The sequence below is a fragment of the Cebus imitator genome, unplaced genomic scaffold, assembly GCF_001604975.1.
Source record: "Cebus imitator isolate Cc_AM_T3 unplaced genomic scaffold, Cebus_imitator-1.0 Scaffold111, whole genome shotgun sequence".
Taxonomy (NCBI): Eukaryota; Metazoa; Chordata; class Mammalia; order Primates; family Cebidae; genus Cebus; species Cebus imitator.
In genome coordinates, this window is record NW_016107426.1 from 226,338 (window position 1) to 245,050 (window position 18,713).

The 18,713-nt window shown below is 47.3% G+C and overlaps 1 protein-coding gene across 1 annotated transcript in view; it reads right to left on the reverse strand.

The window, feature by feature from the left end:
- Positions 1 to 18,713, reverse strand: part of MCF2L2 (MCF.2 cell line derived transforming sequence-like 2) — a 235,861-nt gene that overhangs the window by 96,145 nt on the left and 121,003 nt on the right. The window contains exons 13-16 of the mRNA XM_037741919.1: positions 11,495 to 11,686; positions 8,040 to 8,231; positions 6,384 to 6,561; positions 239 to 330 (exon numbers count right to left, since the gene is read on the reverse strand). Coding sequence (XP_037597847.1) covers positions 239 to 330; positions 6,384 to 6,561; positions 8,040 to 8,231; positions 11,495 to 11,686 — 654 coding nt within the window. The remainder of the gene's footprint in view (positions 1 to 238; positions 331 to 6,383; positions 6,562 to 8,039; positions 8,232 to 11,494; positions 11,687 to 18,713) is intronic.

Below are 18,713 nucleotides of genomic sequence, written 5' to 3' on the forward strand. Positions count from 1 at the left end.
AGGGAAAAAAGTAAAAGGAAAAAAAAAAAAAAAAAAAAAAAAAGAAGAAAAGAAACAAAACCTACAAACCCCAGTTCTTAAAAGTATTAGTCTGTGCTATGTGCCTTTATGGGCTCACCTTCTGGAGGTGACAATAGATACACATTAAGGAAACACAACTTGTTGATTTATTGATAATTATGACAGCAATCCTCTCTCTTGTCAGAAAGTTCTATAAGCAAAATAAAGATGATTTTACCTTGACTTCAGAGTTAGCCTCACGGTCTTCCTTCCCCCAGGAGTTCAACTCAGTCTCGGCATGAGGCTCCTCAGACGTTCTCAGGGGAGGAACTAGAGGGACTAAGAAAACCTGCCATTAATTCGGTTATTCGACTTATAAATTATAACTCACTTTGTCTGACTTGGACAACTAGCTGGACCATGTCAACGTGGTTAACTAAAACAAGCCCGGCTGAGCTGCTGCGTTCGTTTCCTAGGTGGTGGATGAAACTGGAGGTGAAGGAGAGACCCAGAAAAGAAACAGAATCCTTGACTGCAGGGACTTGACATTTCAGCAGAAGAGAAAAAAGTCACACCCAGCACCACATGAAACATCAAACTATGACAAATCAGCAAATATAGCAATGTGGTAGTAAAGAGCAGTAGAGTTTTCATCATTCCCATTTTTAAGGCCCAGCTAAGAGGCTACTTTCAGCCAGGCTTGGTGGCTCACACCTGTAATCTCAGCACTTTGGGAAGCTGAGGCAGGCAGATCACCTGAGGTCTGGAGTTCGAGACCAGCCTGGATAACATGGTGAAACCCCATCTCTACGAAAAATACAAAAATTAGCTGGGCACAGTGGCACATTCCTGTAATCCTACCTACTTGGGAGGCTGAGGCAGGAGAATGGCTTGAACCTGGGAGGCGGAGGTTGCAGTGAGCCAATATCACACCACCGCACTCCAGCCTGGGCGACAGGGCGAGACTCCATCTCAAACAAACACAAAAAAGGGCACTTTCCTCATGAAGTCCTCCCCACGACACACGTTATGGATTCTCTTATGTACCGCTGCTTTGGCACACATCACGTGTACAGCATAATTTGGCACTTGATGTTGTTCTTGGTTTGAAGCCTCAATTCTAGGTACCACATTGTATTGAAGATATTTTCCATTATAAAGGTAATAATTTGTGCTTAATACAGAAAATCTGAAAAACACTAAAATCTTAGCACTGAAGCATAATCACTTGGTATATTTCCTTACAGTCTTCTTTCAAATGCTCTCCCTCTGTTTACACACACAATCATACTATGATTATATTGTAAGGGGATGGCCATGCCTGCCCTAGCCAGAAGCTATTGCGGCTAATCTGACGGCATCACTGTTGGATTCCATTACTGATGGACCCATGCTTACCAGGGGATGAGAGGACTATGAGTGAGAATCTGTTGGCTGAGTCGGGAAGAGATTGGGCTGTCTTGCCCTTGCTCCTTTCTCTCGGTCACTCTATCTCCCTTCTCCCCTCCCCACGAGAGCCCAGACACCTGGGAAACATCTTTTCTCAAGCTCTATGGCCATTTGGTAGTAAAAGTGGGACTTGAAGAGGAGAAGCCCTTGTTAGGCCTCGAGGTTTCTTAGCCTACCTTACCGGCTTTGCCAAGCATTGAGGGTGACAGCCACAAGGCTAACAGATAAGCGGTACTTTGAGTTCTTATTTGTTACTGTCACCACCCTTGCATATGCTGTTCCCTTGGGAAACTCACAGGAGACGTGGTTAATCCCAGGATTTGAGGATTTCTAGGTCCCAAGGCCAAAATGCCATTCATTGAATGCCATCAAGATATCACCCTGGTTGTTAGATATGGTAGACTTGATGGAGGTTGACCACCTGAACTCCAGAGGCCCCTCCCAACCCTCGCATTCTGTGAGCCAACTGGAAGCAGCTTGGGCTTTCTATGGGTTTTTCATAGATGTTATGTTGAAAATTGTAGAAAAGGTCAAGCGCGGTGGCTCACACCTGTAATCCCAGCACTTTGGGAGGCCAAGGCAGGTGGATCCCCTGAAGTCAGGAGTTCAACACCAACCTAGCCAACATGGTGAAACCCCGTCTCTACCAAAAATACAGAAATTAGCTGGGTGTGGTGGCGGGTGCCTGTAATTCCAGCTACTTGGGAGACTGAGGCAGCAGAATTGCTTGAACTAGGGAGCTGGAGGTTGCAAGGAGCTCAGATCAAGCCACTGGACTCCTGCCTGGGCAAAAAGAGCAAAATTTCATCTAAAAAAAAAATTGTAGAAAAGTACACTGTCACCCCAGGTTATATATATGACCATGAATGCTGCTGTGTCATAATAGACAATCCTTTGGGCTCCTCCCTCTCTGTGGAACCCCTGTAAAGTACGTGATTCCAGGCATAGTAACTTGATGTTAGAAATGCATGCACTATGGCCAGTGATGCCATGACTGAGAAGCGCCTGCCCTTGACACTGTAAGTAGAGTGAAGGAGCGAAAGGCAGGGGCACACACGCCACACGGCCAGGGCTCAAACCTTGTTCTTCCATGCACAAGCCACACATGACTACAGTCAGCTCTGTGCCTTACCCTCTTCATCTGTAAAGCAGGGAAAAATGAGAAATCCCACAGTAAAGGGCTGTTACGAGGCTTGAATAAGATGTGACGAATGTAGATCATATACAATGCATAACACATTTTAGCTGTTATTATAGCCACATGGCATTAAAAAGTTTTTTCACATTCCTTATGAACGTCAGAAGTGTTAAACGTTGTAGCCAAGGCATCCAGCTAACAAGCGTCGGAGCTGACATTCCAGCTCCTAAGCCCCTCTGCCCATCTTCTTTCTTTACACTGTGAAATACCATTGCTTATCTTGGCACAGACTCAGTTACTAAGGAATCAGATAGAAATGTCTGAAAATTCTTTTAGTGGCTTGCTGGAGTCCACACTCAGTAGATACTCGCCAAAAACAAAAGCGCAGGATTGTTCTGCTGAACAAGCTAGTTGTCCGACCTAGGTCACTGACAACCCGTTCAGACTTGACGAAGACCTGTTTATTCCGGGACGGAGTATTATCTGTTATGAAATCTTGTATTTGAAAAGCTGAGAAACGAATCTATAATCCCTGCTGTATTTACTTGAAACAAACATATGTGCCTTGAAACAATGACCCAGGCCAAGTCACAGCCGTGAACATAGTTGAGCTTCAGGAGAGGTGAAAGGTCAAGAGAACCAAGCTCTGTTTCCAACCACCTAAGGAGGATGTCTCTGTGCATGTTTGGGTGTGTCTGTGGTATATGTATGCACGTGTGTTACAGTGTGTATGTGGATGTGTGTGTGTGTTTGCAGACAAAAGTTCAGGAAAGAAATACACTAAATGTTATCAAGGCTTCATTCTAAGGATTCTAGGATACATGACAGAAGACAAGGAACTGTAAATTGTACTCAGTGGAGAACTACCAAAACACCCCAGAATTTCCCGATAAGCAAAATATGAAAGAATGTATTGCTAACAGGCCAGGCATGGTGGCTCACAACTGTAATTCTAGCTCATAGGGAGACAGAGGCGGGAGAGTAGCTTGAGCCCAGGAGTTCAAAACCTGCCTGGGCAATATAGCGAGACACCGTTGTCCACAAAAAGGAAAAAATAAAGACACAAAAAATTTGTTACTAATAGACTCCCTGACAGTAAATACTAACAGAAGCTCTTTATTCTGAAGAGAAATGACACAAGGTATTAACTCAAATCTATAATAATGAAGAACCCCAGAAATGGTGAATAAGGGGGTATGTACACACACACACACACACACACACGCGCGCGCGCGCACACGTATTTCTCTTAATTTGATAAATGACTATTTAAAGCAAAAATTATAATGCCATAGTGGGGGTTTGACATATATAGATGTAAGATTTATGATAAGAGCAGCACAGAGGATGGATGGAGAGCGTACGGAAGTACAACGTTGTAAATTTCCTGTATTTTGCATAGAGTGGTATGAAACTATCTCAACAGATCATGACGAGTTCAGGATGCAGAGGATAATCCCTAGTCCGGGTGAAAAACAATGCAAAGAGATATGACAACAAGCCAACAGAGGAATTAAAACAAAATGTTAAAAAATATTTACTGCCGGGCGTGGTGACTCACGCCTGTAATCCCAGCACTTTGGGAGGCTGAGGCGGGGGGATCATGAGGTCAAGAGGTCGAGACCATCCTGGTCAACATGGTGAAACCCCATCTCTACTAAAAATACAAAACATTAGCTGGGCATGGTGGCGCGTGTCTGTAATCCCAGCTACTTGGGAGGCTGAGGCAGGAGAATTGCCTGAACCCGGGAGGCGGAGGTTGCGGTGAGCCGAGATTGCACCATTGCACTCCAGCCTGGGTAACAAGAGCGAAACTCCATCTCAGAAAGAAAAAAAAAAAAAAATTTACTAACCCAAAAGGCAGGAAAGGAGGAAACGAGGAATAAAAAGCACATGAGACATATAGGATATCAACACAGGAGCTCGAAATCCAACTATATCTATAATTATGTAGGATATAAACATAAAAATTTCATCACTCCAATTACAGGGCAGAGGTAACAATGTATAAAAAGGTAAGGCCCAACTATATGCTGCCTACAACAAATATACTTTAAATGCAAAGACAGAAGAATGAAAAAAATATATTGTACAAACACTAAGCATGAGAAAACTGGAATGGCTGTGACAATATCAGACAAAATAGACTTTGAGAGTATTTCTAGAGATAAAGAGGAAAGGAGAGACATTTCATAATTATAAAAGGTCTAATATATATGAAAGACATAAAAACCTAAAACGGCTAATATATATAAAAGACATAAAACATGAATATGTATTTGCTTAATGACAGAGCTTCACAATACACAACAAATGACATGTACATCCTGCCCGAGGCCAGTTATTCCAAGAATGTAAAGTTGTTTTAACATTTGAAAACAAACATTGTAATTTACCATATTAACAAACAGGAAGAAAAACCATATCAGAATCTCCATACGTGGACCAAATAAACATTTGAAAAAGTCAATAATCGTTTACAATAAAAACTCTCAAAAACATAGAAATAGAAGAGAATTTCCTCAATCTGATAAAAGACATCTGTGAAAAACCTATAGCTAACATCATACTTAAAGGTGAAATGTGAACTCTTTCCCTAACATTGGGAAAAGACAAGGATGTCTGCTCTCAGCATTTCTAGTTGACATTGTAGCGGAGGGCCCAGTCATTCTAATATGGCCCAAAAAAAGTATAGAGATCGAAACAGAAAAAATAAAAGCATCCCTATTCACATATTTCTACATAGAAATCTATTCCTAATTATATATGGTAAATTCCATTCATTATAGGGTTAAAAAATGTGAAATACCTAAGGCCTTTGAACTCAAAACTACTGCATTGTTGAGAGAAATTAAAGATGACCTAAATAACAAGTTCTAACCTATTCATGAATTGGAAAACTCAGTATTTGTAAGATAATAGTTCTCTCCAAATTGGCTCATAGTCAGTATAATCCCTATCATAATCCCGGCAGAAATTGAAAAGTGATTCTAAAATTCATGGAAAAATGAAAAGGACTTAGCCAAAACAATGTTGAAAAAGAACAGTGTTGGAACATTACATGACCTGGTCTTAAAGGCTAACTAATAAGCTATGGTAATCAAGACCCTGTGGGACGAACGTAAGAACTTACCTATTTTTTAAAATCTTCTCAACCAATTTTACTACTCCATTGCTAATAAAATGCGGGCCTTCTAAAGGTCCTAAATGAGGTCTATTTTAGGCTGTTATTACTATGTTGTTATTATTATGAAGCATTTTTATTTTGTTTTATTTGCTTTTTGAGACAGAGTCTCACTCTGTTGCCCAGGTTGGATGGAGTGCAGCATTGCGATCTCGGCTCACTGTGAACTCTTCCTCAGGTTCAGCAATTCTCCTGCCTCAGCCTCCCAAGTAGCTGGGATTACAGGTGTCCGCCACCACGCCAGGCTAATTTTTGTATTTTTAGTAGAGACGGGGTTTCACGATGTTGACCGGGTTGGTCTCAAACTCCTGACCTCAGGTGATCCGCCCACCTTAGCCTCCCAAAGTGCTGAGATTCAGACGTGAGCCACCGAGCCCGGCCTACGATGCATTTTTGCTCTTCCTTCAGTAGATCGTGTGTTTCTCCCTGCATCCAGGCATGCGGTGCTATCTAAGTGTTCATGTCATCTATGTCTGCACTATGCCCTGTCTGTCTGTTTTAATAGTGTCTGTTAAAACAGCGACCATTACCCATCATAGACAACCAGTCTCAGTCCTCATGGTGCTGATGAAACACAGAAGCCACAAAGCTGCTTTTCCTGAAATAACGTACCTGAGGTGGGGGGCTGGCTGGTTTTTGATGACACCCATTTTGGTGACGACTCGGGATGTGGGGCCACAGGTTGCACTGGACGAGTCTGTTTGGCTGCCAGTTTCATCAGACCCACTTGCCTCTTGTGAAATATTTCCTGCACATCACCCAGCCTCTGCAGGACTTCCTGGGCTTTGGCCTGCAGTAACGAAAGCAGATCATGAGGAAAGTGTCTCTCTGCATACAGCCTGAGGACACAAAGCATTTCCTTTCTCGAACCTTCCCCTACTCCCCACGGCCCTACCTCCCTCAGGTGACCTCCCCTCTAGGCATCATTATGCAAGATGTGCCCTGCCATGCTTCAGAACTGTGCTTCTAAGGATCAGCCTCTCCTACTTGAGACCCTCGAGGGCAATGCATCCTTTCACTATGGCGTCTCCAGTGCCTGGAACAGCCTGGCACAGGACTTCAAGACCAGCCTGGTCAACTCGGTGAAACCCCATCTCTACTAAAAACACAAAATTTGCCAAGTGTGGTGGCGGGCGCCTGTAATCCCAGGTACTCGGGAAGCTGAGACAGGAGAATAGCTTGAACTCAGGAGGCAGAGGTTGCAGTGAGCTGAGATTGTGCCACTGCACTCCAGCCTGGGTGACAGAGCAAGACTCTGTCTAGAAAATAAAAATAGAAATAAATAAACAAACAATTAGAATACAGTGCGGTTTACATCATGTTAGATAGATCAAAGCCTCTTGGCCTGAGTCCATGGATGGACTTCAGAGCATTCCCCAGAATGACATCAACAGTTAACACAGGCTGGACCCTCCCTGGGGCAGCCTGCTCCTCCACGGCATCCTCTCTCCCCTGCCCTCTGCCCAGGAAGCTAGCTACAAGAAGCTCCTAAACCAGAGGTGCAGACCAGGCGATGAGGCTCTCAGAGGAAGGTGACCTATGGCCAACCCTGCTGGCTTCACGGAAGAATGCACTTCGCAAACGCAAATCCAATCAACTTATTCCCCTGCTTAAATCCAAACTCCTTCCTGTGGCCCACAAAGCCCACCTTGCCTGCCTCTCTCTGACCTCTCCCCAAACACACTTCCGTTGCTCTCCAGCCTTTCGGTCTGCACCGTGCCAGGCTCCCTCCGGCCTGGACTCTTTGCACGGGCTGTTCCTCCTGTCTGGAAAGGCTCTCGCGTCTTCTCGTTCTCCAGGCTTTAGCTGAAGTGACCCTTCCTGAGAGCCTTCTCTGACCCCAGTCCTGGCCAAGTTCCTCTGCCACATGCCTGACCCTAATCCCTCCTTGACGGCACTTACAGCTTGTAACACATTTTTGTCTGATTATTGTGTTCACGTCAGCCTCTCCCACGAAACTGCAAGCTCAGTGAGGGTTGGAAGCGTGCCTGTTTCTGCTCACCGTGGTAGCCTGGCATGCAGCACAGCGTGCGGTAAATCAGGAATGCTCATAAGCATTAACAGAGAAATGACTGATTTGGGCAGACGAAGGGTCAGTGTGCCAGGACGTTCAGGCCGGGAGGCCGAGGCCATGGGAGGGCTTCGGAACCAGTTCGCCCACGCGATACTGCCTGGTCAGGACACCCTGCGTGCACTTTATCAGGAAGAAGGTACAGTGCCTCCCTCCCCTTCTGTTCCCCAACCACAGAATCAGCCCAGAAGCATTACCTTTGCATCGAGGGTGAGCAGCAATTCAAACTCGTCGTAAAACTCCTTGGGGCTGAGCAACGGGTCCTCCTTGGCTGTGTCCAGGAACGTCGCAATGTCGTTCAAGGCGACGTCAACCCCCTCTCGAGACTGGCACTTGTCTACAGCTTGGGAAGCCAACAGGTAGATTCCTGCCTCACACCACTGACTGACCTTTAGGAAAGAAACAGCGCCCTGTGTGCTTAGCCTGACCACAGCTCAGAGCCGCCATCATTCTCAGCGTGTCTGAGCTTGTAAGATGCCTACAAGGATTCCGAGACAATGGGAAATTGTCATGGGACAGCGTAAAGTGTAAGGGGTCTAACCACAGTAACTTATACTATGAGGTGGACAAGCCCAAACCAATTTACACCTGTTCACTTATCAGGGAAGGCACTTGGTCAGCAAAATGAGTCATACAACATTCTTATCTCTTCCACTGACAGTAGTTGCTACATCTCCAGGAGGAGACAGCTAAATATATATTTAATTTGAGGCAAGGTCTCACTCTGTCACCCAGGCTGGAGTGCAGCAGTGTGATCACGGCTTACTGCAGCCTGGAGAGGTCCCTCCCAGCCTCAGGTGATCCTCCCACCTTAGCCTCCCAAGTAGCTGGGGCTGCAGATGCATGCCACCACACCAGGCTAATCTTTCTTTTCTTTTCCTTCCTTCCTCTTTCTCTCTCTCTCTCTCTCCTTTCTCTTTTTCTCCTTCCTTTTCTCTATTTCTTTCTCTCTCTTTTTTTCCATCTCTCTTTCTTTCCTTTCCTTTTCTTTCTTTTGACAGGTTTTCTTTTCTTTTTTTTTTTTTTTTTTAGACGGAGTTTCGCTCTTGTTACCCAGGCTGGAGCGCAATGGCGCGATCTCGGCTCGCCGCAACCTCCGCCTCCTGGGTTCAGGCAATTCTCCTGCCTCAGCCTCCTGAGTAGCTGGGACTACAGGCACACGCGACCATGCCCAGCTAATGTTTTGTATTTTTAGTAGAGATGGGGTTTCACCATGTTGACCAGGATGGTCTCGATCTCTTGACCTCGTGATCCACCCGCCTCGGCCTCCCAAAGTGCTGGGATTACAGGCCTGAGCCACCGCTCCTGGCCCTTTTCTTTCTTTTGACAGGTTTTAGCCATGTTGCCCAGGCTGGTCTCGAACTCTTGGGCTCAAGCAATCCTCCCACCTCGGACTCCCAAAGTGCTGGGATTACAGGTGTAAGGCCCCGCACTGCCCAGCCTTATAGCTAAATATCCCTTAGGCTGGTCCAACCACAGAGCAAGGTAATGAACGGCTTTTTGGGTTTACCTGCTAGGACACTTGTCTTGCATCCTAATTGGTTACCAGAACACAAGGTGATTAATGAGACATTAGACTTGGCCCTAACGTTTCCTGGGATTAGGGAGTGTCCCTTTAACAAAAACACAACTTTCCTCTCTGGATTCCCAGGTGATGCCTATTTGCATTTACTGGTGTTTGTCTTTCTGAAGGAAGCAAGAATGCAAAGCTTTGTAGGTCAGCACAGCAATATTCAAAGTTTCTGGACGCTGGGAGGACATCAGATAGGTGATGAATTCTAATTATTCAATTTATAAAAAAGACTCATGTTCGTTGCTCTTTTGAACTCCACTGAGACACGTGAACAGAAAGACAGGGACCCTTATGCCACTTAAGAGTGATGTGAAAAGAAGCTCCCAGCACCAGCACATCTGCATCTCACGTGGCCTGAAAAGCAATATCACTATCCCGAGAAAAAAGATCGAAATGGAACACTTCAAAGCAGTTATCTAAGTGGGAAAGAGTATTATATTTAAAATAAATATACAACTTACATTTAGTTAAGTTAAATATTTATGATAGGCAATTTAAGATAAATACGATAGGGCACTTAAATGTTTATCATATTTTTTTCCTAGATTATTTGCAGTGAATATGTACTACATTTAGAATAATAAATAGTAATAAAGAGATTTCAAAATTAATAGCTACCATTATACAGGGATGTGGGGTAGTGGGATACGTATGAGCCCATGAGTAACCTTTTTCTTCCTGTATTTTTGGATTTCCACAATAACATGTACTCATGCTTTGAGGTATGCTGTGAAAACCTCTTTACATACCATGTTTAGATCTGCAAAAAACAATAGGCTGGGGGCTTCTGTAGAGTTAATATAGCTACTTGCTTTCTCTTTTTCCCTCTCTCTCTCTCTCTCACACACACACACACACACACACACACACACACACGCACACACACCCCAGGCTTATTATCTCTGGAGCAGAAATGGAGTTGGGAAAGCAGCAGCTGATTCCGCAGGGAGCTCAGCACACACAGCTGGCTGCGCACCAGCCCCTCGGAGCCACTTGCTTCTGGAACAACTGGATTTCATTGATACTAAAATCCCTTTTGCCATGGGATGAGGTAAGCAGCCCGGGTGGGTGCCCCCTGCCGTGTGAGAGGAGTAGCTGTGGGGATGGAGCACACTGACTCACTGCCATCAGCCACATGCTGGCTGGGAACAGCTGACGGGGAAGGCTCCAGAAACAGTGCTCCTGCTGACTGGGAACACACCCTAGAGGTCACCTCCAACGGGCACCCGTGTCTGCACACCCCTGCCCCCGCGAGGCCCCGTGCATGCGGCCTTGCCGTCTATCCTGTGAAGCCTGTGTGTGGCATCTGGCAGGCCTGACTTCAATTCTGCCTTCTCCTGCTTGCACCATGTGTGGTCTTGTGCAGTCACTTATCCCAAGGTTTCCTGGTGTCATCGCTGCACCACCTGCACCAGAATCACTTGGGCACTTAACTAAATTACCAGTTCCTGGTATTCCAGACCTACTGACGCTGAGTCTCCAGGGCGGTGCATGAGGGAATCTGTCACATAACAGCTTGCTAGGCGATTCTCGATTCTCGTGTGCTAAACCTCCAGACCCAGCAGAGCATCAACTTCTGCCTCTGCACAATGAGGCCATTAACACTTTCCTCAAAAGGTGTCTTGAGGATTATAAATAGATGACATAATTAGGTTCCTGACAGGAAGAGGGCAGGTGCTCAATAAATGGTAGGGATTATGAGATGGCCATTATGGCTTAAGCCTCTCCAAAGAGAGTCAAAACCCTTGCCTTTCTAGGAGGGAAGCACTCTGCAGGTATAGTGCTGGGTTCTCTGTACACCTGAAAGGAAATCAAGAAGGGTTCCCACAGAGCCAGGCCAAAACGCACTAAGCCTGGCTCCACACAGTTAGACACGGGCTTTAGTTCATGCTAATGGGATGTGGTGGCATGGCCAGGGCACTTTGACCTTCAATAGCTCTACAGCCTAGGATTTGCCCAGGTTTGCATGCCCCTTGAACTTGAACCTGTCGGCAGTCACGTAAGGAAGGGAGGGCAAGTATGACAGAAGCCTCACAGAAAATCTTGCAGAGGTCATGCTCTTGGCTGTGCTCTGCTCACCTTGTCCAGCTGTCTGTGCAACTCCAAGGACTTTCCGAAAACATCCCGTTTTTTCTTGTTTTCATTGATGAAATTGTCACAGAGGTGCCTGAGCTCCACGCACCGGGGCCTGATGGTGTCTGCTGCATCATGGTGGCTTTGCATGAGCTGGTCCCCAACCAGTGCCAGCAGCTGGGCCTTTTCCAGGGGCTCCTGCAAAGTGAACATCCACAGCCAGGCATCAGAAGTCAGGGCATCATGAGGCTGACAGCTCCCTGGTACCCTACGCCCCAAGCCTGGAGGGAGACGGGGGAGGTGCTGACGCAGGACGAAGGCTGGAGAACCTCAGAAAGCTCGGAATGGTTCCGGGCCCAGGAAGCTGAGCCTGGCCCAGAGCTGTCCACACTCTCAACAACAGCAGTCATTCACTCAAATACCTGCTGAGTTCTGGGCTAGACACTGAGGATGCAGTGTTAACAAGTCAAACACTGTCAGATTAATGGAGAATTCAGATATTAACTAAATCATACAAATTATTAAATTATTACAATTGCAATAAACTCCAGGGCAGAGAAGCATAGAGTGCACATCGTAAGAGATTCTGAATAGCGCTATTAACTACAGGAACAAGAAGGGGGACTCACACTTGTCTTTGAGGAGAGTTGGGGGTGAGCTGAGGCGGGGACACTGGTGAAAATTGGGTTTGGACAACTCGAAGGTGGTCATGACACTTAAGAAATATGCTTATCGCCGGGCGCGGTGGCTGAAGCCTGTAATCCCAGCACTTTGGGAGGCCGAGGCGGGTGGATCACGAGGTCAGGAGTTTGAGACCAGCCTGACCAACATGGTGAAACCCTGTCTCTACTAAAAATACAAAAATTAGCCGGGTGTGGTGGTGGGTGCCTGTAATCCCAGCTACTCGGGAGGCTGAGGCAGGAGAATCACTTGAACATGGGAGGCGGTGATTGCAGTGATCTGAGATCACGCCACTGCACTCCAGCCTGGGTGACAGAGCGGGACTAAGTCAAAAGAAAGAATGAAAGAACGAAAGGAGGGAGGGAGGGAAGGAGGAAGGAAGAGAAATACACTTGTTTAAACCCCTTCCCAAGGCCTGCAAGGACCCTGTCTACACTGATCCCGTCTGCTCATCACATTTCCTACCTCCTTCTGCATGACACTTCACTCTAACCATGTGCCAAGCTGCCTGTTTTCTAAGCATTCCTTTATTCATCTGTCTCATATTACTGAGAACCTACTATGTGCCAAACACTGTCATAGATGCTGGGGGTTCATTGGTAAAGAAAGTGGGCAAAAATCCCGACCTCATGAAATGAAGCTTACATTTCAATGGAAGACAGAGGCAATAAATGACTGCATGTGCAGATGATACAACATCTTAGACAGCGACGAGTATGTGGGGAAAGTAGGCAGCGGGAGGGCAGGGAGTGCTGGAGCTGGCGTTTTAAGCTGGACTGTGAGAGAAGGTCTCCCTGAGAAGGAGCTACTCGAGCTGTGCAGAAAAGACTTCTCATAGGAAGACCGACAGTGGCCGGGCGCGGTGGCTGGCCTGTAATCCCAGCACTTTGGGAGGCTGAGGCGGATGGATTGCCTGAGCTCAGGAGTTTGAGACCAGTCTGGGCAACACAGTGAAACCCCATCTCTACTAAAACACAAAAAATTAGCCAGGTGTGGCAGCATGCGCCTGTCGTACCAGCTACTCTGGAAGCTGAGGCAGGAGAATTGCTTGAACCTGAGAGGTGGAGGTGGCAGTGAGCTGAGATTGTATCACTCCAGCCTGGTGACAGAGCAAGATGCCATCTCCAAAAAAAAAAAAGGAAAAAACAAAAGAAAAGAAAGCCTGAGACTACCAGCCTTAGAAAGAGCAAGGCTGGCCCTTTGTTGGCATCTCGGAACTTAGATTTTGGGCAAGTTCCCTCCATTTCCTGATATGAATAGTTCACGATGCGTGGTTTATGGTGATTACCTGCTTTCCTTCTGGGAGTCTGGAAACTTGGTACCTGCCAGACAGAAGTTGCCCACATGGCCAGCCACCAGTAAAAGCTCTGGGCATTGAGTCTGTCACGAGCTTCCCTGGCAGACAACATTTCACACGTGTTGTCACAACCCACAGATGGGGGGCAGGAAGCATGTCCTGTGTGACTCCCACAGGAGAGGATTCGAAGAAGCTCGTGCCTGGTTTCCTGCAGACGTCACCTCACGCCTTTCCCGTTTGCTGAGTTTGCTCAGTACTTTGTCATCGTAATAGCTCATAACTCTAACACAGCTGCATGCAGAGTCCTCCCAGTGAATCTTCAAATTTGCACATGGTCCCGGGAGCGCTCTGGACACAAGCCGAGACCTGAAGTCAGGGACAAGCCGCAGGGCACTTGGCTGGGAGGGGACGGAGCGTCTGACAAGTTCGGGTAGCAGGAAGGGGGCCAGTGTGGCTGCTGCCCAGGGAGCAGGCAGGAAGTGAGGAGCAGCAGCCAGAGGAAAGGGGGTTCCGTGCGGAGGGCCTCGCTGCCCTGTGAGCACTGTGAGAGGAAAGGCCCTGGGCTTGGGGGGAGGATCTCGCTCATGTTTTTGAAAGGACTGCTTCATGTATGGTACCCAGAATAAGAGGCAACGCAGGACAGCTGGAGGCCCGGCTGCTGCAGGAATCCAGCCGAGAGACAGCTTGTGCCTGACTCAGGGCCCTTCTCCGGACTGCTCTTCCCCGGTTCCTGCAGAGCGGGGCTGGTCACCTCCTCACAGGGCTTCCCCCACTACTGGATCTCAAGTCATTCTCTACGACCCGACACCCACTCACCTAGGCCCTCTCCCTCGCTGTAATTCTTTAACACGCTTATCTCTATCTAAACACTATTTATTTACTTTAGTGTAGAGTTCCTCCCTCCTCCACTCACTCCCACCAACATGTAAGTTCCACAGGAGCATTTAGTAGGCGTCCAATAAATATTTATCAACAAAATGAATGAATGAGCCAACGAGCTAGACGAGGCAGGGTCTGCTTGGCTGGGACTACTTGATGCGACCTGGACTTCGGCATCAACACAGACGACTGCCACATTCCAAAAGGTCTCCAGGAGCAGAGAGCCCGCGGGCCCTCCTGCCAGCCACATCAGGCACCCAGCACATCACAGCTGCTCTGCTTTAGCCGTTTCAGTAACGTAAGGAGTCACGGCAACTCCAGGTGCGTTCAACCTGCCCTTCTCTCCACTTGCACTGTTTATGGTTTCCAGGATTTCCAAACCCCTCTCCTACCCTCGCACGCATGCACGAAGCCCTCCAGGGCCCATCGCCTCTTAATGCTTTCAAATTCTGACCCCATCTGCCACCTCCTTGCCACTGTGAACTCCGGCCTCATGCCTTCTCATGGGGACAGTTGGCCTCACTGTTTTTCTTCAGGCTCTCCTTCAAATCACGCCCCAGGCAGCTGACAAAGGAGCAATTCCAACACATCTTAGCAAGTTACCTCACTCCCAAGCTTCACGCCCTTTCCTGGGCTCCCAAGGTCTTTAGGAGCAAGCTTAAACTTTTGAGCAATGCAAACAGGGCCTTTCCTTATCTAGCTCATACCTGGGTGTGCCTCTTAACAAGTCCTCCTCAACTTCCTCAACTCCACTCTCTGCTGCAGCCATACCAGTGACCCCTGTGTTGTTCCCCAAATACTCAGGCAGCTGCAGGTCTCCACGCCTTCTCCATCTGCTGTCTGCCTACAAAGCCCATCCTTCCCTACTCCCCCTTGCCCACCCTCCTCTGGGGCCAACTCGATCTGCATCACATTTCAGACTTCACCTTCTCCAGAAAACTTTCTCTGTGTTTCTCTTGATCACAGCACCTGCTTCATTATGTCGTGACCATTCATCTGCTGCCTGCATGATGCCACAGACCCTCATGGTCCAGAACCAGCCCATATTCAACCGAAAACAGGGCATGGTACATCTTAGGTACTTACAAATAAATGCTGCACAAAACAGAGAGGAGTAACGGCATAGAAACAAGTGACACAAATCAAGCAGTGGCTAGTCAAAGGACTGAGGCAAAAATAAACAGAGCACTTGTTCTAAACAGCAGAGGCCCAGGTGCACTGGTTACGTCCCCTACAAGAAGATTGGAATACTCATTCCCTGGGCAGTAATTTTTATTTATTTTTATTTTTGAGACAGAGTTTCGCTCTTGTTGTCCAGGCTGGAGTGCAATGGCGCAATCTCAGCTCACTGCAACCTCCGCCTCCTGGGTTCAAGTGATTCTCCTGCCTCAGCCTCCCGTAGCTGGGATTACAGGCATGTGCCACCACACCTGGCTCATTTTTTTGTATTTTTAGTAGAGACAGGGTTTCTCCATGTGTTGGTCAGGCTGGTCTTGAACTCCCGATCTCAGGTGATCCACCAGCCTCGGCCTCCCGAAGTACTGGGATTACAGGTGTGAGCCATCACGCCAGGCCAGTGTTTTTTTATTCTTTGGTTCACTGCTGTGTCCTTAGAACTTAAACAGTACCTGGCATGGTAGAAGATGAATAAATGAAGAATGAATGACGGACCTTTCCTAGCACTGCTCAGCTACCGCAGACTGAACCTAGGACACGTGGCATAGCACAGAATGACTCCCTCTGCCTCTGTAATACTGATAACGACAGCCAACGTTTCCTGAGAGCTTACTACACGCTATGCACTGTTCTGAATGCTTTACGACTGCTTATTTCCTTAGCTCTTCACAACAAATCCTTTGACACAGGTACTGTTTTACCAGTGGGAAGTGGAGGCACCATGATCCAAGGTGACCCAGCTATGAAAGAGAAGAGCCAGGCTTCAAACCCAGGCAGTCTGGCTCCAGGATCTGGCTCAGACCACCATACACAGAGGAAAAATGGCTGTCCTTGTTCTGCCGCAGCTTAGAGACCTCATTTGGTTGCTTGAACTTGTCTGACGTTAGTCAAATATAGAAACATGAAACTTGGCAAGAAAGTCTCTGTTGACTTTTTTTTTTTTTTTAAGTCCAGCTGCCTAATTTATTAAGAACAGTGCAGAGTTTTCTGGGTCCAGGGAAATTCACTACAGGATACTTCCAAACTGCCCTGTGGTAATCAGAGCCTGGCCTTCCCTTGGCTTGCAGTATCTCACCCTTCAGAGCTGTCCAGAAGACATTTGAGGTGTTAGAGGAAGGTGTGAGTAACAGGTCCAAATAGGTCTAGGGAAAAACGTCCACAGAGGCAGCTGAGGAGCAGACTGGATTCAGCCACCTCATGGCTGGAAGGTCACTATCACAGAACGAAAGGACAACAGCAGTAGTTTCTGGCCACTGACTACTGACCACCGACCACGCTGCGGGCCAACCACATTAAGTTCCTACCATGCGTCTGACTCATTTAATCTCCACAGGGTCTCTGTTAGGTAGGAATTATTATCTCTGCTTTACAGATGAGGGGACCATATTCAGAAAGGCTAAGAAATACGACTAGAGTCACACAGCTGGTAGTTGTTAGAGCCACGATCCGAATCCACCTCTATCTGGCTCCAAAACGTCTGTTCTTGTCACCTTCCAGCCCACTGGCCTCTCCGCATGTGCTGTGAAATCCTTCTGGTGCCTGCAAAGAAATGTACAGTGAAACCTCCAAATGGAAGCTTATTTTTTTAGTTTATATACCTCCCACTCAAGATAAATAGCAATAAACTCTCCAAGTAAAAAAGAAAGAGTGAGGGAAAAATGGCTAAAATCTGGTACTCTGATCACAAGCCCATCTGGGATCTTTTAGATGCTGAAAATTCCAGAAGGCTGGATAGTCAAGTTGCAGCTTAGAAGCTGCAATTCAGAATCTTTATCAAAGCAGCAGTTTACTTCCCCCCGAGGACTCTACTGGTATAACAGCTGAGGGACAAGGGTGCCTACTAGGAGAGAAGACGCCGACAAAGCGAGCGATGCCACTCTATCAGGAACTCCAGAACAAACCCACGATGATCCATAGGGGTGGCGTGTGTGTGGGAGGTGGCCCAGATGAAACAAGAAGGTTTGAAACTCAATGATGGATACGTGGAGTTCACTGTGCCCGTCTATCTGCTTCCGCGTGTGTTTGAAAATTTCACACACATACACAAAGCCATGACCCTCCAACTAGATGGCATCCTTGGACGTTCGTGGCCTGGGTTCCATGCTTTCTTAGACACAGCACCCTCGTGGGGAGAGGTCAAGGCTGAAACCAGGTGGTTCCTCCACCCCGCCCTGGTCTGTTCCCTGCTGATCCATCAGCAAAGGTCTCAGCTTGGCCCCACAGTCAAAACAATGCAGCAAATTCTGCTTTTATGGAAGACCTTCAGTAAGTGGTTGAAACCACTGTTTTCCAGAATCAGGAAGGAACACTCAAAAGACTGCTGAACTCTCAAACTAGAACAAGACAAAAAACAGGCTGAATCAGCATGCGACTGGAGCCCGCTTAGTGAGTTGACTCTGAGGTTACTTGTGAGGATGATGTCACTCTGTGGAATACAGAAACTGGCACCATCCCCAGAGGCAGCGCGCGGCCGTGCTGGGAGGGAGCCGGCTTCTTAGTGCTGAGTAAAGAACAACCCCCAAGCAGATATTTCAGACTGTGGCCAGACACAGCCTTGTTCCTTTAACACTTTAAAGGACAAATGGAAAGACTAGCCAAGCCACCCGTCTGAGAAGTCGGAGAGAAGAGATACTAAAAACAATCTCGGTTATGATGAGACAGCTTTGTTTGATTCACCCAAAGGTGGAAAAACAGGTGTGCTGCCTCCTGCAGGAAGCAAGTTTAGAAGCCAGGTCTGCAAGTCACAGGATGTGACCGGTCTGCAAATCCTACAGGTTCTACAAGGCTGGCAAGTCAAGGTCATCCACGGGGGCTGGCCCGGCTGCTTCGAGAATGTGGCCCATGACAGGTGGGTCACGGCCTCACAGAGCATTCCTGTGTCCCATAACCACAGCTGTCATCCCTAGCTCTGGTCATCCATTTTTGAAGCATATACCAAGGACCACAAGTTCAAGGAGGTGGGCGGAAGACAGAATGTGATGCAGTCACGCAGATCCATCACCACTGTTCAAAACACAGCCCAGAGCGCCCTCCAAGGGCTTTCTGTTCCACCGAGAATAAAATTCAAATTCCCACAAAAGATCTCAGGGTGCAACAGGACCACCTGGCCTCTGCTCGTCTCTGTCCCCTCATTTCCTCCTGGTCCACCTGCTGTAGCAAAGTTCCTTGAACTCACAGAGCTCATTCCCGCTT